This window comes from Pseudoliparis swirei, chromosome 23 (genome assembly GCF_029220125.1).
Source record: "Pseudoliparis swirei isolate HS2019 ecotype Mariana Trench chromosome 23, NWPU_hadal_v1, whole genome shotgun sequence".
NCBI lineage: Eukaryota > Metazoa > Chordata > Actinopteri > Perciformes > Liparidae > Pseudoliparis > Pseudoliparis swirei.
In genome coordinates, this window is record NC_079410.1 from 7,501,426 (window position 1) to 7,525,304 (window position 23,879).

General features: G+C 43.8%; 1 protein-coding gene across 5 annotated transcripts; it reads left to right on the top strand.

Moving 5' to 3' along the window:
- Positions 1-727: 727 nt before the first annotated feature.
- LOC130188851 (SEC14-like protein 1) lies at positions 728-17,677 on the top strand. 5 transcript variants are annotated; one of them, XR_008830661.1, is made up of 18 exons: positions 728-896; positions 1,248-1,336; positions 5,739-5,888; positions 6,047-6,178; positions 7,359-7,487; positions 7,641-7,854; positions 8,459-8,568; positions 8,985-9,174; positions 9,471-9,559; positions 9,657-9,727; positions 9,839-10,010; positions 10,976-11,110; positions 11,260-11,394; positions 11,614-11,865; positions 12,027-12,205; positions 12,414-12,515; positions 15,891-16,081; positions 16,768-17,677. XR_008830661.1 is itself a non-coding variant. In XM_056407383.1 (17 exons), exons 2-17 carry the CDS (start codon positions 1,274-1,276, stop codon positions 15,895-15,897), a joined length of 2,130 nt encoding a protein of 709 aa, XP_056263358.1. In that variant the 5' UTR covers positions 728-896; positions 1,248-1,273; the 3' UTR covers positions 15,898-17,677. The 5 variants fall into 5 exon arrangements, 4 of the variants coding, with proteins under 4 accessions (XP_056263358.1, XP_056263355.1, XP_056263356.1 ...); XM_056407383.1 differs by having other exon boundaries at positions 15,891-17,677; XM_056407380.1 differs by lacking the exons at positions 15,891-16,081; positions 16,768-17,677 and adding an exon at positions 13,492-14,482.
- The last annotated feature ends 6,202 nt before the right edge of the window (positions 17,678-23,879 follow it).

Genomic DNA, 23,879 nt, shown 5'->3' on the forward strand with positions numbered 1-23,879 from the left:
TGTACAAAATATTGTATGAAACCCCCCAAAAAGAGAACTTCTGATGCAAGTTGTAGCTATTATAGTAGGTATTCTGCTGTATATGATTTTGTTTGCTACCAATACATTGGAGGTTACTTAAGTAGGCCTACTCGGTTAGATTTCAACTTATCCTCCGGGACCTTAGTTACTGACTCTACTGTACAAAGTGTAACGTCATCATTAATATAAAAAGGCTGAAAAAGGACTTTTGTAAATTAATGTTTTCTTAACCCTTGTGTTGCCTTCGGGTCAATTTGACCCGATTCAATGTTTCACCCTCCTGTCGCCTTCGGGTCAATATGACCCGATTCAATGTTTAACCCTCCTGTTACCTTTATATTTACTAACATATTTTACCCTTGAGGTCAATATGACCCCAGCTCTTAAAATCTCCAGAACATTATTAGAATTAATATTGTTTTCCAAGTTTAAGTGTGAGGTACTTTATGTTTGTTTGTTGACTCCCGAAAGAACACCGACATTAAACATTGAATCGGATCAAATTGACCCGAAGGCGACAGGAGGGTTAAATATTGAATCGGGTCAAAATGACCCGAAGGCAACACAAGGGTTAATGACGGCCACTGCTTCAGAAACGTAACAAACGTAAATAAACGCCTTTCACAATAAAACGACTGAACTTCCTGCTCGTCACAAGGACTTCCGGTTTGTGTGGAAGAGGCGGAGTTACCCGCCTGAGTGCTACGCGACGGACCAACGGTCAGACCGCACTCGCAGTTTGACTTTTTCGGGTTTTATAACGCGAGGAACTCCAGTTACACTTCTACACTGAGCCGAAAACATGGACTAAACCCAGAAAGTTTGACAGCTGCAGTGACGCGTCACACATTTAGCGGCCAGGATTCAAAACAGCTGTAAGTAAAGTTCGCCTACTCTTCTTTTTAGTGTCGCCGCTCGGCCCGTTTTGTCTCTAAATAGTTCACACAGCGCAGTGATATGCGTGTGTGGTGTGAGCACTCGGCCGGACTTCACCTCTCGTCATCGGCTACTTCACATTATGTAACGAGGCCTCTCTGGGGGCTCGTATTTGTTCCTCTTCTGCCCGGTTTGACCCCAACAACATCAGACGGGAGTCATGTGGAAGTCTTCAGCTGATGTGTTTTCAAGGCGCACAGCGCAATCACTCACGGAAACGTCAACATGGCCTCTTTTTCATTAATGTGTCCGCTGGTGTCATGATCCTCTGTGTTCTGGTTATCTAACAGAGGCTCCCAGTGAAAACGGTTCAACCATGGTGCAGGAATACCAGTCCCCCGTCCGGGTCTACAAGTACCCCTTCGAGTTGATAATGGCGGTGAGTAACATGTTATATATATATATATATATATATATATACAGGACTGTCTCAGAAAATTAGAATATTGTGATGAAGTTCTTTATTTTCTGTAATGCAATTAAAAAAACAAAAATGTCATGCATTCTGGATTCATTACAAATCAACTGAAATATTGCAAGCCTTTTATTCTGATTTATTGCTGATTATGGTTTACAGCTTAAGAAAACGCAAATATCCTATCTCTAAATATTAGAATATCATGACAAAGTATACTAGTAGGGTATTAAACAAATCACTTGAATTGTCTAATTAACTCGAAACACCTGCAAGGGTTTCCTGAGCCTTGACAAACACTCAGCTGTTATAAACCTTTTTTTTTACTTGGTCTGAGGAAATATTAAAATTTTATGAGATAGGATTTTAGAGTTTTCTTAAGCTGTAAGCCATAATCAGCAATATTAAAAGAATAAAAGGCTTGCAATATTTCAGTTGATTTGTAATGAATCCAGAATGCATGACATTTTTGTTTTTTTAATTGCATTACAGAAAATAAAGAACTTTATCACAATATTCTAATTTTCTGAGACAGTCCTGTATATATCCAGTGATAATATTCACTATTATTATATAAGACTCATGCAGGGTCCTTCATAACTAAAGTGGAGACTTGGGTGGGGATGTGGCCAGTGTGGCTTTGACCTTTGCACATCAATGTTTCCCCCAAATGAAAAGTAACTAATTATGAAACTGCAGTATATTGTAGAACAATCTGTCTTCCAGGTCAGGTTTATAGGAAAGCAGACACTTTCAGAAGAAGCCTGTCTGCTTCTCAGGGTCACCTGGCTCCCTTTTGAGATCAACTCACCACCAGAATGAACTGTAGACACCTTTTTCTCTCCCGGTGCTGTGGTAAATACATTAATATGCAGGTCTAATTAAACTTTCTCTGGTTTAGATGTTGGATATCTCTTTGTGGATCAGTCAACTAATCGGTTACGGTATTTTAGATTTCTTAAGTAGAGAAGTCGTGTTTTATTCTTTTTCATGCTGAAGGACTAATTTCCAAATAATTTTGGAGCACATATGGTAAATACACGATTGAAAGTGGTACTTCTTAATTAATGAACTGAGTTTTGCAAATCTGTTGATTAAATCAACTCGTCAATTTGTTGACATTTTAAAAAATATATTTATTTTCCATGCAAACATTATTGGTAAAGATACTTAATACAGAAGCATATGTAGCTCTGTGAGAAGTCAGGGGGCTTTATTTTTTATTAAGTAATTCTTAAGTATATTCATGATACACCATGAATATATGTGCTTAGTTATTAAGGATAATTGTTTCTAGCCGTATTAATGTAACTGTCAACATGTTTGCTGCAGCAGTATTCAACAGCAATTCCGGGGAAATGCACTGAAATAGAGATAAGATCCCATTTCCACTTTTTTCCAATATTTATTTGTCATATGATAAACTACAGAGGAAAAAGTCTCCTTATGATACTGAAGCAAAAGTAGAACACGGGGAAAATGAAATGTGCATTTCCAAGTTTCTTTTCGCCTACTTTCACAGTCTGCTCTCTGTACATGTTCAGCCAAAGACTTTCCTTTATCCTCCGAGCTGAATAAAGACAGCAGCGCTGCTATGACACTTGGCTCTGCAGACTATATCTCCTTCACCAAGCACACCACCACAAACCTCACTCACAATGAAACTCTCTCATAGAAAATCACAGGTCTGAAATTCATCTTGCATCACTGCACATTATTGAACAGGATCTCATAATGGGCCCTTTGTGAAACATCAATAGCAGCTCCAGTGAAAAGATCCACGCCTAAAGGAGAGGATCATGTGCACCTCCATCCGCATCTTGTGCTCCTATTTATCTCTGGATGTTGCCATTAGTCCTCTGGCTGAAATCCCCAAATGTGTCCTGGATAGCTCTGAATGTGGAACCAGTTCCATCCCCGTTGTCCTTTTCATGACGCGGCTTCATTCTCTTAAGTTCGTATGTCGTCGAGGTGCCAAGCTACCTGTGCGTGGTTGACACCTGTAGAGGAAACCAAGCTTTCCTGCACAGATTAATGTGAAACATAATGGTGGAAAATGTTGTTTTCCGACAGTACAGAGAACATCCTCTGGGCCCGTTAACGGTTCTACTCTGCTCATCTTTTATATGTTGTGCTACTTTTACTCTCCGACAGGAATAGGAAGGACGACCCTTTCAATTAGTCTGTGATCAGTGAAACATGCTGTTGCACAACACAAGTCAATGCTGCTTATTTACCAAGGCAACCTTTTCCATTCCCTTGCCCAGTGGTTAATGTCATCTTATTGATTAGATATCTCGTATGCGGCGCAATATCAATACAAGCCGGATGCATATGTTTGTTCATTTGTGTGTGTGTGTGTGTGTGTGTGTGTTGCTGAAACACCAGCACTTAAAGACTGGCCTAAAAACCTTTTTATTCAGGAAGGCATTTTTTACCTTGAGTTAATTTATTGTCAGCTATTACATTCTTATTTATTTTTTTATGGTTGCTTTAACTATGTTTTAATCGGTTTTATTTGTGTACTCTGAGATTCTTTGAAGGAAGAGTGCGATAAAAATGAAATGCACTATTATTATTATTATTATTAAAGGGACATTCCACCCCCAAATAAAAATAGACAATATTTTTCACCTCACCTGTCGTGCCATTTATCAATCTTGATCGTGATGGTGCGAGTGGCCTAATTTTGTATGCACAGAATATTAAGACTTAACTCATCCTCCACCATCCATATATAATATAGTTTATTTTTTATTTTTTCCGATGTAGCAAAATGGGACAATCTGAATCGCGTTGTGCGGCCCTGTCGTACAATGACAAATATAGAACCGTGTTACATGGTGAGCAGCTTCAAACTGGGTCATGATTCCTGAAAAGAGACGTTGCTGTGGACCAAAATAATCTAGATTGATAAATGGCATTACGGGTCAGTGGAAGAATATTTATTTGTCCCTTTTTAAGTGTGAATTTGGAGTATAATTTCTTTTTTTAATCCTGTGTTTTATTGGTCCCTCTGATCCTCAACCCTTTTGTTTACAATACAGTAGGTTGTACTCTGCATACAAGTTTAGACTGGAAGCAATAGTTGTATTTTTAACAGTCGGCAGTCTCTCCTGGGATGGAGGAGTTCCTTCCCTGCCTTCCATAATCTGTTAATATTTGATCAGTAAAAACCCAATATGCTTCTAGTTACATAGAATGAGGACTATGTTCACCCAGAGACTCTATCAATATTTACAGGTGAGCTGCAGCCACAGTGGCCTGGACAGATGGCCGGGCTGTGGGCAGTAAAACGCAACTCCTCCTTGTAAAAGCTGCCACCGCAGCAGTTTGTGTTTATATAAAGTGTTGAAGCCTCTGACTAGTAATTGCTTCCTCACCATACACTCAAATGATGTGCTGTAGATCACACGTTGGAGTCTCGAGTCGGCAAACAAAACAGTTTACTCATCTGGCAAATACAAGTGTCCATTCGATGCAATGCTCCCGTCCAATCGGAGCGCTGCCTCGAAGTGGGCGGGACTAAAACAAACCCCCTCACTGGGAACCGAATGTACAGAGGCAGGAGGACCAGTTCTCTCCAAGAAACGATATGTACAGTGAGAGAAAGTTCAGAGATCATCTGCATAGGGATCTAAAAACTTGGCACTGTATGGTTCCACAACACATATTGTTTAAATCATCTAATTAAAGTATTCCTCTGACAGTATTCATACAGGGTCTTTCCATTCATAACAATTGTAGAAAAAATGAGAACTAGATATTCTATTTTTTTCTTTTGCTCTCCTATAGTTTGCCTGATTGTTACCCGTCTGGCAGGTGAAAGTTATTTTCTCTTAATGAAAAAACGTTTCAGTGAACCCTGAAGTGCCAAAAAAAGATGCAGAGATGCTGCAGCTTGTTGTTCCTCAGGCTACCTTGTTTACAAACATGACTGCCAGGGATGGAGACGGGAAACAAATGTGCACGGGGAAATCACTCAAAGCCAAGCTTGACACGGCTGTATTGCATTATGAAACAATTGATACAATTCAGTAAATGACAAGTTATTACTTTAATAAAAAGCTTTAAGTAACACAAATATGAAAAACAACATTTATTTCTAGACGTTTCATTTGCAGCTTGCTATTTAGTCCTTCCAAATATCTATGCCACCGCTGTACATGGAGTGAAAACAATCGTAACTTTTGGGGCACATTTGATACGTTTGAAAACAAAGCCCAATTTCAGTGATAACACGTCAAAGTGGACTGACTGAAAGTGTTTCATCAAACCAAATGGATATCTATAACATCAAGGCTAAAGAATCTGCACATTTCTGTCGTACGTTTCTTTGACACGTGATTTATTTCCCCCCCGTCAGGCCTATGTGAGGAGGTTCCCAAAGTCGCACCTGATCCCGGTGTTCGTAGACAGCGAGGTCATCAGCGAGAGCCAAAGCAAGGACGGCGCCACGCTGGTGACCGAGAGGCGCTGTGTGATCGACATTGAGGCTCCGCGGCTTCTCAAGCGGGTATTTCATGAAACCAAGCTAACAGTTTGATTTAATCAGATCGTCTGTTTCGAGGAATAATAAAGGGCACCGTTTGACTTTTAAATGCATGATATTGAAAGATTTTATTTATATTTTCTATAAAACCATCACATCCCTGATTTTGTCTCTGCCTGCAGATCGCCGGCGTAGACTTCCTGTACTTTCTGCAAAGGAACACACTGAACCGCAGAGACAGGACGCTCCACATCGAGGTCCACAACGAGACCTTTTCCAACCGGGTCGTTGTCAGCGAATGCTGCAACTACACAGTGAGTGCCGCAGTTTTTGGTTTCTACTGTATTTCCTTCTTCAGCTTTTACTTTTTAGAATGACGAGCGCAGAAAAAACTAGAACGGGCACTCGGTAGAGCGCATACCTTCGCATATCACAAGATTGGGCATTGAATTATGAACATGTTGGCATTAGTTGCATGCCAATTGGATAAAAATTGACCGTGCTATGGTAAAAAGAAGATTTTGACCTTTGACCCGATTGATCCCAAAATCTAATCAAATGGTCCCCGGATAATAAACAATCATCCCACCAAATTCCATGTGATTCAAGAAGATTTGACCTGTTCATGACCTTTGACCTTTGACCCGATCGATCCCAAAATCTAATCAACTGGTCCCCGGATAATAAACAATCATCCCACCAAATTTCATGCGATTCGGTTTAAAACTTTTTTTGTTATGAGAATAACACGCATACAATTAAATAAATAAATAAATACACGGCGATCAAAACATAACCTTCCGCATTTTCAATGCGAAGGTAATAAGTCCCAATAAAGATCCCCACTGTTAAATGTGCACACCAGTAAACATCCGTTGTTTTTGTTCCTCTTCGGCGCGTGTATCATTGGTCTCAATGATCCTCTCAGTGTGCCAAATGCACTGAACCCTTGTGTCAACAGGTGGAGTCCTGAAAGTCAATGTAGTGTGACTCACTCAAATAATACCTACCCGGCTGAAACATTTCCACCACTTAACCCCCACCAGCAGTATTGTTTCCGCTGCATGTGACAGACTTCATCTGCGACACTTGATTATTATTACCTTCGCATTGACAATGCGGAAGGTAATGTTTTGATCGCCGTGTATTTGTATGCGTGCGGGCGTGTTATTCGCATAAGTCAAAAAGTATTAAACCGAATCGCATCAAATTTGGTGGGATGATTGGTTATTATCCGGGGACCATTTGATTAGATTTTGGGATCGATCGGGTCAAAGGTCAAGGTCAAGAAAAGGTCAACATCTTCTTTTTAGCGCGGTTAATTTTTATCCAATTGGCATGCAACTAATGCCAAAATGTTCATAATTCAATGCCCAATCTTGTGATATGCGAAGGTATGCGCTCTACCGAGTGCCCGTTCTAGTTTAGTATTTCATCGCCGTTTGAATAATAAGTACTAGGATATACTTCACGCTCTTCCCTCCTCTCCCACAGGTTCATCCGGAGAATGTGGACTGGACGTGCTTCGAACAGAAGGCGAGTCTGGACATTAAGTCCTTTTTCGGCTTCGAGAGCGCGGCGGAGAAGGTAGCGATGAAACAGTACGCTAGCAGCGTCAAAAAGGTTTGCTTCTTCAAGCTTTAACTTTTGCATTAATGGAAACCCTCCTGGAAATGTTCCCACGGTATTGAAGTTCTGTGATACGTCGAGTAGTTTTCTCGCTTTACATGCGGTGATATAATAACGTGGATCTGAAGTCTCCTTCCTGTGCCGTAGGGTAAAGAAATGATCGAGTACTACCTCAGAGAGCTGGAGGAAGAAGGAGTCACTTCCGTACCTCGGTGGACTCCCCCTGTTTTCTGCGGCGCTGCCCGGCTCCGGCTGCCGCCCCGCTCCACTGCCAGAGCCATCCCAGTCAGCGCTGCGAAGCCTGGACTGGACAGCAAAGACCCGAGCTGTCCCGCAGAGCTAGCGGCGGGCTCCCCCGACGGTCAGTGATTACGCCCGGGTCACATTTAAGTATGGAGGAGCAGCCGGCGCGACACGGAAGGGATCAAGTCAAACTATGTATGATTCATGCACTTCCTTCCTTATCGACTTGATCACAGGACATCCATTCTCCCAAATCTCCAGAGGGGGGCGAGTCTGTAACTAATAAAGCTTTTAATCACACAGCACTAACTCGCCTTCACACTATTTCTCAGAACAATGTTGAGGAAACTGAACGGGGAGAAAGCTGACGGCACAAACTGAACCGGTTAATTTTGTTCCTCATGTTTGAGATGCCACACGTCCTCGTACCTCGGTGCCAGAGTGGGTTGTTTGCCACCGACTCCCACAACGACACGGCCAACCTTTCAGAGAGAACCAGCCACAGACGCTCGGTGTGAAACGTGGATACAATTGTGATTTTTAACTGAAAACTCAAAACTACTTTCCCACATTTTCCAGTTGAAAATAAATCCGCTTGTTGTTTGTATAACGTAGGTTACGCATGTAAGTACGCTCCATTACTTCAATGACTACTGGACGGCTCGTCTCCGATTTATGCAATATTAGCTAACTTTCCTCTTCACATGTGTTTTGGCCTGCAGAGAAGCTGGATGCTGAATACATCCGACGTTACCTTGGCGATTTAACACCTCTGCAGGAGAGCTGTCTCATTCGACTGCGCCAGTGTCTCCAAGAAACCCACAAGGGCAAGGTCAGAAAAACACAAACGCATGTTGTTCCGCGACAGAGCAGCTTGCACAATTATGAAACCATACACATTTCTTCCTGGACACTTGTACAAGCCAGACTTCTGCTCAGCTCGTGCATGTACTGTAGATTACAAATAGAAAGTAGCACGCTTCAGTGCACAATATGCATAGAATTGTTATAGCAGTCTTCGATATGGAGGACGATGATTTATGTCTGTTGTTTTCTGTCCGATTTATGGTATTTTTTTAGTCTAGTTTGAGTTTGTGTGCAACCTGTATAAACTGAAAATACACTTATTGAATGAAAGAAAGTACCACGCTTCCATTGCCGAAAAGGTCAAGACATCCTTTGCCGTTATTAGTCATTTGCATCACTGTCGCTGTGCATCAGGTGTGGCCCCTGCTTGTTGTGTGACAGATCCCAAAGGATCAGCATGTGCTCCGCTTCCTGAGGGCCAGAGATTTCAACCTGGACAAGGCCAGAGAGTTCCTGTGCCAGTCGCTGACCTGGAGGAAGCAACACCAGGTCGATTTCCTGTTGGACACGTGGGAGCGCCCGCAGCTGCTGCAGGACTACTACTCTGGAGGCTGGCACCACCACGACAGAGGTACCGTGGGAATAGTACCGGCTACCTGCCAACTTCCTCTTCACCTCATCTCATTTGCGTCGTATTCATCCCACTACTGAGCACTTATCAGTTAACGTTGGATATTTAGCCTTCTATATTTAAAAAGGCCTCAAGGGCTGAAATCGCCTGTTAATTATTCACTGTAAAGTCTGAGTGCCGTCTGTTGTCGCTCCCATCATTGCTTTTTAACAGCTCAGCTGATCCACCAGGGTTTAAGTAGAACACAACAGGAAATGCCCTTGTGACCCATTCTGCTTTTTTTGTGTGTGGTTTAGATGGCCGTCCTCTCTATATCTTGCGTCTGGGGCAAATGGACACCAAGGGCTTGGTGCGAGCCTCAGGAGAGGAGGGGCTGCTCAGACAGGTGACATTAATACACGCGCACAAGATTTAAGCCGAAAGATATACATGAACATTAAAATATAAAATATCGGTAATGCTACAACTTCAATGTGCTCCAGGTCCTGTCCATCAACGAGGAGGGACTGAGGCGATGTGAAGAAAACACCAGAGTCTTCGGTCGACCCATTAGGTGCTTAATTGTGAATCTTTCTTCTCCGATGTCTCGTTGGCTAACGGATAATCAGGCGTACTCGTGCTTTGCTTTCTCGTCGTGTAATGTCTATTCCGATGTGTTGGTCAGCTGCTGGACTTGCCTGGTGGACCTGGAGGGGCTTAACATGCGTCACCTGTGGAGACCAGGTGTTAAGGCTCTGCTGAGAATCATCGAGGTGGTGGAGGCCAACTACCCCGAGACTCTCGGTCGCCTGCTCATACTGAGGGCGCCCAGAGTCTTCCCAGTGCTCTGGACCCTGGTGAGCATCATACTGAATTACTTGTTTATTACCTTCGCATTGAAAATGCGGAAGGTTATGTTTTGATCGCCGTGTATTTATTTATTTGTATGCGTGTTACTCGCATAACTCAAAAAGTATTAAACCAAATCGCATGAAATTTGGTGGGATGATTGGTTATTATCCGGGGACCATTTGATTAGATTTTGGGATCGATCGGGTCAAAGGTCAAGGTCATGAAAAGGTCAACATCTTCTTGAATCGCATGACATTTGGTGGGATGATTGGTTATTATCCGGGGACCATTTGATTAGATTTTGGGATCGATCGGGTCAAGGTCATGAAAAGGTCAAACTCTTCTTTTTACCATAGCGTCAATTTTTATCCAATTGGCATGCAACTAATGCCAAAATGTTCATAATGCAATGCCCAATCTTGTGATATGCGAAGGTATGCGCTCTACCGAGTGCCCGTTCTAGTTGTTTATGTGCTGACTGAATGTGGTTTCAATGCATCGTGCGATGGTGGAAGAGCTGATGAAGACGTACAGTGCAGATCAATATAAACGAAGAAGAAATGCAGAGGAAAACATGGAATATGTAGATGGAGATTAGATCAGTGCTACTGTACAGCAATATGTCATGAATACAGAATGTAAGTGATACTCAAATATACGAACACAAGAACAAAACAAGTTAAAGCAGTCGAGGCGTTCCAGAAGCCGATTTAAGTTTGGGCTGTTGCTCCCAGGAGATGTGAAAGTTGGAAGAATTTATCGACGAATAGAGAATTAAATCAGAAATGCTAATATGGTATGAGTTATGATGTTCAAATCAATAAAAAGTTCACATGAGGATGCTTTGCCACTCAATAAAACAGCCAACCTGTTCATCTCCTCAACATGAATAATTCAAATATTCTTTGATTTACATCTAGAGTTCACAGGGTTGCCGTTTGCCTCATGACTCTCGGTGTCTTGTTTCCAGGTCAGCCCCCTGATTGATGAGAATACCCGCAAGAAGTTTCTTGTTTATGCTGGAAACGACTACCAAGGCCCAGGAGGATTAGTGGACTACATCGACAAAGAAATCCTCCCTGACTTCCTGGGAGGCGACTGCATGGTGAGTTTTAGTCAGCAACAACAACTAGAACTTTACTGTGCAGTGAGATTCCCTTTCAACCATACTTACAAACAAGCCAAGACAATTACACAATTACACATACATGTGAATGCTCTCATTTTTTCAAATCATCCTTCTGCCCTCTCCAGTGTGACATCCCTGAAGGAGGTTTGGTCCCCAAATCTCTGTACAGGACAGCGGAGGAGCTGGAGAGTGAGGAGAACCGCCTGTTGACTGACTCCATCTATAAGAGTGCCAGTGTTTTCAAAGGAGCCCCATATGAGGTACACTTTCTGCCTGTTTTAAAACGGCTCTCAAATGCACATGTAGCAAAGAGCTAGGCTGCCTGAATGTGCATCAAGATGAGTGCAAGGGGGCATGGATTCTATTCTGTGGATGAGGGTGCCACCTGCTGGTAGAAATCTGCGCTGCAGCACACGCAAACCATTTGATGAACGGCCTCCTGTCTGCCGCTCCGTTCGTCTCCTCACTTCCTCCTGCAGATGCTGATCGAGATCAACGAGGCCTCCGCCGTCATCACCTGGGACTTTGACGTGTCGAAAGGAGACGTGATCTTCAACATCTACCACTCCAAGAGGGCCCCGCAGCCCCCGAAGAAAGACACTCTCGGAGCCCACGGCATCACGTCCCCGGGGGCCGTTAACGCCCAGACGATAGACAGGAACTGGGTGCTGGGCCAGGACTACAGCATGGTGGAGAAAGCCCTCATCTGCAGGGAGGGGGAGAGTGTCCAGGTCAGAGAGATTATGCTCCATCCATGTGCACTCTTGTCCTTTCTGCTGCAGTTTCAACTCAACTTTATTGCTCCCCGTTTACTGCGGTTGCATCGAAGGAAATTAAAGAATCCATCGGCACCGACTCAAACTGATGGTGCAGCTCTCCTCTGTTGAAACAGGGCTCCCACGTAACGCGCTGGCCCGGCTTCTACATCCTCCAGTGGCGCTTCCACAGCTCCCCAGCCTGCTCGGCCTCCAGCCTGCCTCGGGTGGATGACGTGCTGGCCTCGCTGCAGGTCTCCTCCCACAAGTGTAAGATCATGTTCTACACCGAGGTGCTGTCCTCCCATGACTTCAGGTCAGTGTTTTATTTATTTATTCTCTCTTGTGTTCTGTATTCTTGCTTTAATGCCGAAGCTTTCTCTCACAGGCGTCGGTGCTCCTGTGTGGGTTTAAAAAAATATATATTTCTGGAAGTTTCCTCGTATTTTTTCCAGTTTGTTTTTCCACCTGTTGCACTGTCCATGCGTTGCCTGTTTTTACAGAGGATTGCTTTTGTTTTCTAGGGGATCCATGACCAGTCTGGAGTCGAGTCACAGTGGCTTCTCCCAGCTCAGTGCGGCCACTACCTCCTCTAGCCAATCACACGCCAGCTCCACGGTCTCAAGGTAGCATCTGCCCACCAGAAGTCTAAAGCGGCGGTGGCCTGACAATTTCTGACATCTTAATCCGACTGTGCCTTACGCCTCCAATGAGAGGGAGCCTTAAACTCACAGTCTTTAACGAGAAGTTGACCTGACAAACGGAGGTGAAATGTTGTAAATTCACACATGTTTGTATTATTATTGTTATTATTAATGTTTGAGCAGGATCAGTAAAGTTCATTGATCTCATAGGAATTATGTATTCAACTGTTCCTGTCCATAAGATGACTGCCGTTTGTTTTTTAAATACTAGTTGTGCACAACACAACTTAAATGCACAGTGCAAATGTTGGATATCGTTATTTTGTAGTCGCACACAGCTTTTCTCCCAGAAGCTGCTTTTAATATCCACAAGATGTCAGTGTGCTCTGTGGCTTCACCGCTCTCAGATCTGCAGTGTACCCTGCACAGATGTTTACACTCGCACACGTTGTCTGGTCTTTTAAGAGATCGAAACCTATAATTGTTCAAATAAATAATTTATCACAAGCATTAATATTGATGTCTCCTCCAGAGTGCGTTTGTGTCTCGATTCTGGATTTGAGAAAACAATGACTGCGGGAGCAGCGCTGCAGCGGGGGTCGTCAGTTTGAGTAATTCTAAACATGGGTAGTTAATCATTTTTACAGCAATAGGTGAGACGTGTAAGAGCGAGCAGATATGAAATCTCTTTTAAAATATGCAGCGCAGTCTCTTTCTGGACTTGTTTGTCGTCGCTGCTGAGTTTTCTCATGCTGATAATTTGAAGGCAATATAGTGTGCAGCCCCTCGTGATCTGGCACTGGGCCAGGCTGACAACTGATTTACATACAACTTGAATTTCCATAAACTTATCAGATGCTTCCAGCTGAAACTTAATTGAATTTTTCACAGTGTTTTTTTCTTTTCTTTTTTCTTCTTGGTTTGCAAACTTGGTGTCGTTGCTGCTCCAAAAAGGCAGGTGGAGTTGGCTTTCTTTGGGATTGATTGAACCGGAGCCCGACTTCCCGCTGGTAACGACGGCGTTGTTAGAAGGAGGAAGTGTAGTGACTTTGCCAGAAGCTTATTTACTGAATTACCCAGCTTGCTCCAAAGGCCTCCCAAGACGCACATTGCCCAGATGAACAGCAGCCGCTCTTTCTCCTGATACGCTTTCTTTGCCATTAAAACCTTCTCTTCACCAGCAGTTACGTGATTTACGGCTGGATTATTTTACTGCCATTCACAGGCAGTACAATAAAAACAACAACAACATGTGTTAAGTCAATCAGATGCTCCTAATTAACGAATCAACTTTACACTGTATCCACAACCTTGTGAAAGGAGGGACGGTAGCTGACCTGCACGGTCACCAAGTGTTGAGATGATTTATGGGTACATTATGTATTATTGATCAAGAATTGGACTCAAAGAAACACCGACTCAACAGAAAATGTGATCTTCTCCAAACTCGCCTCTGTGGCAGCGGCTGGCTGAGAGGACTGAGGTGTGGCACCAGCACACATACAGTTCTGTAGCATGTTGGGAAGCCTTGACGGCAGCATGAGACCGATTCATTCTGCTCAGGCCTTCCTAGAGGGCACTTCATCACGTTGTATCTACAATGGAGGCATTCCAGAGGGCCCTTTCGTTGAGGTTTGCTCGAACGTCGAGGGGAAGTCAAAATTGAAGTGATGGAATCACCATGAACACGTTGCTATATGAATTCATACCAAAGGACAATTCATCAAATATCTCAGTGACTGTTTTTCACCCTCTTCCTCCAACCGGATGGGTACATGTTTGTACAAAACTCGTGGTACGAGTATCACTCCGTGGCTTGGTCAATCTTGCATTTAGAGGCCATCTTTGTAGTTTTTGTGGACACTGCGTTTGCTTGAGTGACACTGGACTTCATGTTATGGGATGAATTTGACCTCGTACTTTTATTAAAAGTCAAATAGAAAACTGGATATGGCGCACGGTTCAGTCTCATGGGTTTAAAGGATTTCGGTCCTTAGGGTTTTCTGAGCGTCACAGAGATTATGACGACAACATCATCTTGAATTTGTCTTCGAAGAAACGGGCCTAAAGAATTCTCTCTTTTCTTTAATCTGCCTCATAAACTGCTGGTCGAGTCTGGAGAAGCAGTCAATCTCAAATGTTGAATAATCCTGCAACCAGGAACACAATCTCTCAATATTTTGATGAGCACAGCAGGCAAAGGGAGGTCTGCACTGATAATGGGCTTCTAAAATAGTCTCAGATTTCTTGTTACAGATATAAACATCCCAGCCGTCACTGGGAATATGTGCATGGTAATGAATCATCCATCAGAAACACCAGAGCCAGGCGTAGGGACAGTCAACAAGGGGATGATTTATTTTTGGAGGGTTGTTTTTATTTGTAACTTCTCAAAATAATTACTCATGAACCACCTTATGTCAAAATAGCAACATTCTGAGATGCACCTGAAGCCATATCATCCCGCCTATCATGTCCTGCATTCATGAGGATTTCTTTTCTCATTTTATTTGATTATAAATCGTGTCCCACTCTGTCGTGATCTTCATTGAAACCTAGGCCTGTGTTTCATTTGCTTCCTTCTTACAAGCCTGACCTTCCCGCTAATTGAAATGGAATTTTTTTTAGGGGGCGAGACGCACTTCGAAGGGAAACTTAGTCCAGGATGTTTAGTGTGACTGTGGAGCTTGAATCGAGTCCTTTTGTATTGCTGTGTAAATGTTTAATGTCTCCTCCATCTGAGTTGTTGGCCCGTCTATTTAACTAATCGCATATGGACTGGGTTGAAATTAATTTTTTGACTTGATGTATGCTACCAGTGGGCTGGGCCTGATTAATATGTCCACAAACAAATAGATACAGTCACATCTATTTATCGCTGATGCTTCAAAGCTCTCGTATTTTCTTATATTGATTTTCTCCGCTACAAGAGAGACCATCAATCTATCTGCCTTCAATTTAGGGCAATTTCTTAGTATTGCCCTCATCTGCAAAGAACTGTCACGGCTCTACTTAAGTCATGCCCTGTTTTCATTGGTTTCCGAACATTACAGTGAGAAACACACATTTATCCATGCCGTGTTTTGACAGAATGCCAAACGTGTGTATCTATGATAATCACTTGAAGAGGGGTTCTCAAATATGTAATGCATGTAAATCAAGACAGTTATGAAACCCAGGAGACAGCTAAAGTAAAATGTTTGAAAGGTTACACTAATAAATTGCATTCGTCTCTAATCAGAATTCACCTGTGTGGTGGCGGGGCGTGGTTAGGAGTGGGGGAGTGTGAACGGCACCAGGTGGAGGGCTAATTGGCTTCAGCTGTGGGTAATTGTGGTTTGCTCCCTAATATAATAGGCAGTAGGGATGAAGGAGGTGGAGGGTGCTGCTGCCAGAGCACCGGATCTACGCTGCCGTCATCCAGGCGGACCAGCGGACGCAGAAGGGCGGAGGCCGAACGACGGAGACCGCAGTTCCCCAAATTAATAAAGATCAGTAAAATAGTTCCTGTCTTCAACGTCTTTGTGTTAGGGGGAACACTAGTGATGGTGAGATGGAGCCTCATGAGGCATCGAACCACTTCAGCCAATTCGTTAGAGAAAGGGTTCATTTCTCGAAGCTTCATGTGCTCACGAAACCCCCTACTGGCCAAGTGTATAATCACAGGCAGCTGTATCTGAACCACATAATGTGATGCATTGGATTTTTACCTTCGCATTGAAAATGCGGAAGGTTATGTTTTGATCGCCGTGTATTTATTTAGTTATTTATTTGTATGCGTGTTACTCGCATTACACAAAAAGTATGAAACCGAATCGCATTAAATTTGGTGGGATGATTGGTTATTATCCTGGGACCATTTGATTAGATTTTGGGATCAATCGGGTCAAAGGTCAAGGTCATGAAAAGGTCCAAATCTTCTTTTTACCATAGCGCGGTCAATTTTTATCCAATTGGCATGCAACTAATGCCAACATGTTCATAATTCAATGCCCAATCTTGTGATATGCGAAGGTATGCGCTCTACCGAGTGCCCATTCTAGTTGTCTGTTATGGCTGTTGGGAATGACTATAAATTACAAAAATGTATGACCAAATAATATCTGTACATAAATTATCACATATGTGCATAATAACATATGTTTTGAATGTATTCTGTGTGTGTAAATGTTCCCAACATGGTAGTATCATATGATATGGCAGGTTGTGTAATAATGTTATTTTGTCACTTTAGGAAAATGGCATGCGCTGAAGCAGGCAGAGGACAGTGAACGTGCTTGTGGAACTAGGAAGAGGGGACTGAATATGCTTGTGTAACTTGGACAGTGATGTTCAGGACAGGGGACATTTTATTCATTTTTATTCAGAAATAACAGTTTCTCAACAGTTCCATCTTATCACCTATCCTTCTCACCTCACTCTCCTAACTCTCCAAACTATCGCTGTCTCTAAACTCTCCAAACTCTCAACCAACAACCCACATGTTGAATGGAGCCTGAGGGGTTTATATTGCTGTCAAACCTCCCGGCAATATCTGAACCACTTCCCGAAGCAGTCACGTGGTACATCCGGGCAGCGAGGCTTCGGACGTCGTCATTTTTGGCTCCTCCCCTAAATGAAGCAAGCCTCGATACGCGCTTCGAGGAAACACCCCCTCCATTACTCGACACACATCTAACAACACTAGGGAACACGCACTTGTTACAACCTGAAAAAAGTCGGCTATATATATATATACTGCTTAAATTCACAAATAAGATTAATAAAGGTAAAATTAACATGTAATTAAAACGAAGAAGACGTCAATTCCGGTTCACGTGGATCGTGTTACCACTACGGGGTCTTTCAGGAATCTAGTCGTCCTCTTCTTAAGGTGAGTGTTGTCAAAACTACACCTGCACAACGCTATGATGAGGCTACATTATAGACACAACTTTGAATAAGTAGCAAAGATGAAGAGTTCAACAAGGAGAAAATACATGTCAATCATTTTGATGTGTAAAAGAATGCAAACTCTTTTGGCTGATGGAGACCAGCTAAACCAGACTAGCTAGTCTAGTTTAACTAACTACATTACAAGGGCTACATTGAAAAAAGGTGTTAACTGTCATGAACATGAATAAACTGAATGTGTGCAAAGTGCAGCATTAGTGTTGTGTTACTCTCCATAACTAGAAGTCCTACTGGTTACCGTCGCAAATGCGGAAGGTTATGATTTGATCGCCGTGTATTTATTTATTTATTTATTTGTATGCGTGTTACTCGCATAACTAAAAAAGTATTAAACCGAATCGCATGAAATTTGGTGGGATGATTGGATATTATCCGGGGACCATTTGATTAGATTTTGGGATGATCGGGTCAAAGGTCAAGGTCATGAAAAGGTCAAAATCTTCTTTTTACCATAGCGCGGTCAATTTTGTATCCAATTGGCATGCAACTAATGCCACAATGTTCATAATTCAATGCCCAATCGTGTGATATGCGAAGGTATGCGCTCTACCGAGTGCCCGTTCTAGTTGTGAAATGGTTCTGTCCCACTAATGACCAGCAGAGCTACATGGCTTACTGACTGCTTGGGAAGGATTTCCACTTTATTACAATCTTGCTCAAATCCTATTGTTGGCTTTTGTATGAAATCTTCACACGGTGCAATGAGCCTTTTTAAACTAACAAGTGACAGAAGGAAAACCACAAGTCTAAATGATGAAGTTAATGAGGGCTGCGATCCATTTGGCGTCAGTGCTGACTGACTGATTAATGGAGCAGAGCGTCCATTAGGGCCGTCGCTGGTTTCCCCGCTATGATCACTTCAAGTGTCTGCCATGAAAAAGGCCCATTCATTATTTGTGGACTGCTGTGAAGGGACATAGTGGGCTTTAAGGCGAGTGTCATCGGGGACGAGCAGCACCTTCCTCCCGCCTGTTGTCCATCTCGCTCAGGGCAGACGTGGTCGTGGCCACGACACACATACTCGGAGGTCAGGAGCGATCACCTGGACGACTGTTTCTTCCTGGGTACGGGGTGGTATTTAAGGCATCCGTCCTTCCTCCTCTTCCCCAGCAGGCCTCGACGCCCCTTATTGGCTGGTTGGATACTTCCCACTTCAATGACGTGGCTGTCGACTGAATACAGAATAGAGGGCGATCAAGGCAAATGCAGATGGGATTCTCGTGGGACCGGCTGCCATCTTGTCTCTTTGCATTCATTCTAACACTGTTAGGGAGTGATATAGTCTAGAATAGAATGTGTATTTGTCTCCAGACCACCTGGCTACCAGCACCCGCCTCGTCGGTTAACGTTTACAAGTTGTATACAAAAGTGTGAAATATCCTCACGTTCCAGTTTCTCAAATGTGTATTTTGCAGCCTTTCTTTCTGACTCAATTTAATATGTTTGGATCCTGGATTGTTTTTTTAAGTAAAAAAAGTAATTTGAAGAAAACGCAAGACCTACATAATGATTATTTCTACTTACTATAAATATAAGATAAGAAAATCCTTCAGTGGAGACATTTGCATAATTAGTTTCTCACTTAATCATTCAGCCCATGAGATGTCATAAAACATTGAACTCAAGGTGAGGCCACAGACCTGTTTTCCAGAAGCTTTTCAGCTTACTAATAAATAAGTTTAAGAAAAGATGTTTGATAAAAAACATCTGTGACATTGAGATGCTAGAACTAGACAATTTGGGCATTTTTGCTGATCGATAATTTTAGTATTTCTCTGACGGTTTACTCATCGATTACTTGCTTATTGCTTCAGCTGTAGACATAACCCTGGGATTTAGTCAATTGTGCCAGTATTTTTGCACTATTTTCTAAAATTTTCTGGACCAATCTTTATTTTCAGCACAGGGCATCGGGGGGTTTGATCTCAACTTAATCTCCGAAATTGACTTTTACAAAGGCAAAGGTTTTCGGCTGCTGCATTATAGTGAGTGTTAAAGTGCAGGAGTATCCTACATTTAATAATGTCTGGGACACGGCTATATACGCCAGGAACACGCCTTGTTGTTTCAGACGATCCTTTACAGATGCAGTGAAGCAGAAAACAAGAGCAGATGAAACACAGCCAAATTGTGTATGGAACATTTTTTCTGGCACCGGTGTCCGCTCCCCCTCTCCGTCTCTCTCTCCCTCTCCGTCTCTCTCTAAGGTTTTCAGGTGGTACTGTAAGCCAGGCCCGTAAGCGCTCCCCAGATGCGTGCTGGCACCACACCACTCAGTGGGCCTGTGACGTCTGTCTCCCCGGCTTGTTTGAACTACCTGCTTCATTGCGCAGGGTGAATTAAAATACAATATTCTCAGACACATATTCTCTGCTGACAGTAAGTTCATTATCATTTTGAGTCTGATTGCAGAACATTAAAGCTGCCCGAGGAGACGGAGTACCTTATAGGTCCGAGCTGGCACTTGCGGCTGTAATTTATGAAGAAAATGTTGCTATGTGGTTGTTTATGGAGAGGAAGAACACAATATGTGCTATTATTAAACCTGAGAAGATGTTATTAACCCATGTTATTAACATTTGAATTCTGAGTTGAAGCACTTATTGGATATTTCGTGAATACACTTATTCCCTTTCTTGCTTAGAGATCAGAAAATACCACCTTCTGTTAAATCTAACAATCTGGCTCTGTCCAAAGGGCACAAAATCCACCTCAGTATAAAGATCAAATATTAACATATGTGTTTGTTTAAGCATGCAAAAACCACAAAGTATCATGTAAAAACAAAGTTTCTCCTAAAATATACATCTGGACTATTTCTTGGCCGAGAACAGAAGCTGTTTGGACTCTCAGCTGGTTGCCTGGCAACTACTCAGATCCAAGAACGAGTCCTAATGCTAAGCGAACCAACAACCACCTCCAGCTGCATATCGCACAGACATGAGTGTCCATCTTCCAGTCCATCTCTCTGTCGGAAAGGAAAGAAGCCATATTTCCTAAAATCAGTATTTCCCTTTTCATCGCAGCATACTGAGCTGCAGCAAGTCTAAATGTCAGTTTTGCATTTTTAAACGAGAGGGACAGGTTTACAGCTGTAGAAAACTGTTTCTGACTCTCTTGCCTGTAGTCGGGGAAACGGCTCTGACGGGCAGCGGAGATGAGATATGGACCGTGACAGGTCTGCCGATTGTACGCGCCTGAGGGAAACTCCTCAGCTGTCAGGCCCAACAGCACTCGAGGCTGAGGTGTCAGCCATGTCGGCTGCATTTCAACTCCTTGTTTGAATATTGAAATGAACAATCTTCCCTCACTGGTGTCAATTGAAGCTGACGGGAGGCAACGTGTGACAGCGATGAAGGCTTTTACAGTCCTGAGCCCCCCCCTCCTCCTCCTCCTCCTCCTCCTCCTCCAACTCCTTCGTCAGTGGGCCAGAGGCTCAATGCGTCGCCTCCTCCTGCCACAGAAGTAGAGCACATGAATCAGAGAGAAGTTTAGGAGGGAAACAAAAAGTACGAGCCTGATGATCCATTGTGATACAATCTGGTGGTTTCTGTGTTCGGGCTAAAACAGTCGTCCGCTGGCAAAAACTTGCCAGAAATCCCCGACAGCCGCTCGTACGACCCACCTGCTCGTGGGCTCGGGTGATATTCGGTGACTCGACCGTGGCCTTTTCCAAGATAAAAATACCCTGACGTTCTGAAAAAAAACCCCTGAACTACCTGTTATTGAAATACTGAAATATCCTGAACCTGATGTTCATTAAACGAAGTGGAACCCATTAATACCTCGTACACCCGCACGATTTACGGTCCTCTTCACGTCAGGCAATTCGCAGTTAAATGTGAAGGCCTCCTCCAGAGCCTCGTAAAGAAGCCGTCAATTTAACTTCTTCTCACAGTAAAGAGAGGCAGAGCTGCCGAGGTTACAAGTGCACGAAGTGCATTAAATCTGGCTTCTCAACCTCCCATGTTTCAAAGAGCCGTGAGGGGCGACCTTGTAAATGAAATACAAGTAAGTATTCTGAGACGCTGCATTTTAGTGCCGCGCCAGTAAATGTGTTGGTTCTGTCCATTTTTCTTTTCCACAAGACATGAAGGCTCTGGGTATCTGACTCAAAGCGCACACGTGTATCCTTGATTTGGAAAACAGGAGGAGATGCTCCCCTCCGCTTCTCGTAACCAGTTGAGTTAGTTTATGCGTACCCCGTGGCCAAATGCGCTTTGGATGCTTGGACGTTGTGGACAAAAAGAAGCCCGCTTTGTTCTGTTGCCACAACAACACAGACGTGAACCAGCGGCAAGTCGATGAATGAACGGATTGAAGGACGCAGTGTCAACATGCCGTGTTTTGTTCTTTGAAAATGATTTGCGCCCTGCGGTGAATGGAGAGTTTTGTAGTGGGCAGAAGATGTTGACTTCCTGGTCGTGTGTTTTTAGAATCATCCTGCCGGACGCCGCTTTGTGTGTTTGTGTGCGTGGGCTCCGCTCGGCAACAGCCAATCGACTTGTGACTCCTGCACCTCGAGCTAACCACTCGACATCCAGACTGTTTGCTGTCCTGGCTCCTCAGTGGTGGAACGAGCTCCCCACTGACAGCAGGAAGTCTCTACAGCTTCCGCCGGAGACTGAAAACACACCTTTTCCGACTATATCTGGAGTAAAACACAGATTAGCACTTCAGTGGCACTTAAATAGCACTTACTTATGGTACTTTTGTAGTTCGACTATGTTGAGGAAATGTTACTTCCTGTGTTCTTGTTGTTCTTGGTTTGTACTCTAGGTTGATGCACTTATTGTAGGTCGCTTTGGATAAAAGCGTCTGCTAAATGACATGTGATGTAATGTAATGTGTGATTGTGGCAGTCGCCGTAAGTGGAGGAGGTGCTTTTGTTTGTGACCTTGGGCCCATGTTGTACGATCACACGGTTTTGAATCTGTTCTTTGCGTCACATTCGGTTCGTGCGGTCGGACCGAGAGAGGGGGAGAGGGAGGGAGGGAGGAGAGGGAGGGAGAGAGAGGGGGAGAGGGAGAGAGAGAGAGAGAGGGAGGGAGAGAGGGAGAGGGAGGGAGAGAGAGAGGGAGGGAGGGAGGGAGAGAGAGGGAGAGAGAGGGAGGAGGGAGGGAGGGAGAGAGAGAGGGAGAGAGAGAGAGAGGGAGGGAGAGAGGAGAGGGAGAGAGAGGAGAGAGAGGAGAGAGAGAGGAGAGAGGAGAGAGGGAGGACAGAGAGAGGGGAGAGAGAGGAGGGAAGAGAGAGAGGGAGGAGGAGAGGGAGAGAGAGAGGAGGGAAGAGAGAGGAGCGAGGAGAGAGGAGGAGAGGGAGGGGAGGAGAGAGAGGAGGGAAGAGGAGAGGGGAAGAGAGAGAGAGAGAGGAGGGAAGAGAGAGAGGAGGAGGAGAGAGGAGAGGGAGGAGAGAGAGAGAGGAGAGAGGGAGGAGAGAGGAGAGAGAGAGGAGAGAGGGAGAGAGGAGAGAGAGGAGAGAGGAGAGAGAGAGAGGAGGAGAGAGGAGAGGAGAGAGAGGAGAGAGGAGGGAGAGAGAGAGGGAGGGAGAGAGAGAGAGGGGAGAGGGAGAGAGAGAGAGAGAGAGAGAGTGTTTTAAAGGTTGGAGGAGAGAGAGGTCATGCCTCTTATGATTTTAAATGCCCACATGGTTTTATTCATGTTCCAGGACCATTTGATGACATCTAAGCAATGCATGCGCACGTGGAGGAGGCTGGGCAGCCTTTGGGGGGGGGGGGGGGGGCTGATGACTACATGCAGTAAAGAGATGTCACTTACAGCATGGAGGTCCTGGTTGTGTCGGATCACATGAAGGTGTTCGCCACGCGCTCATAAACCGGACTACACCTGCCAGTTGTGCCGTTATTTTCCTCCTCGTGTGGCGTGAACCTGACCGGTCCTCATGCTGCCGGCCTGGAGTCACTGTGCAGAAGGTGGAGATCCACAAGATCCACCACAGATGGAAACTTGAATATACCGTTTATTATTTAGATGACTGGCACACTGTCAACCAAGACAGGTGTGATATAAAAACCGGATCAACATTATGGAGAACGTCTTCCACAGCGTGACATTTTATTTATATTTTAGCACGAGACGCCGTGGAGAGGATACGAACACCACATTAAACACAACACGGCTGAAAATACAGCTTTGCAAGTCATTTAAACCGGTACTTAAACTCGTTTTAGTAATTTAATAGGCCGGAAGATATTTAGCATTTTCTTTGATTTAGAGCAGTGCAAGTGGATAACCTTAATTTGAACTGATAAAGTATGCTATTTTGTATTATTTAAAGAGCACTCAAGAGAGAGAAAGCAGAGGATGAGAGGATGAGAGGATGACCTTCACACGGGTCGTTCACTTCGAGTAGTTCACGACTTCCTGTCAACTCTGG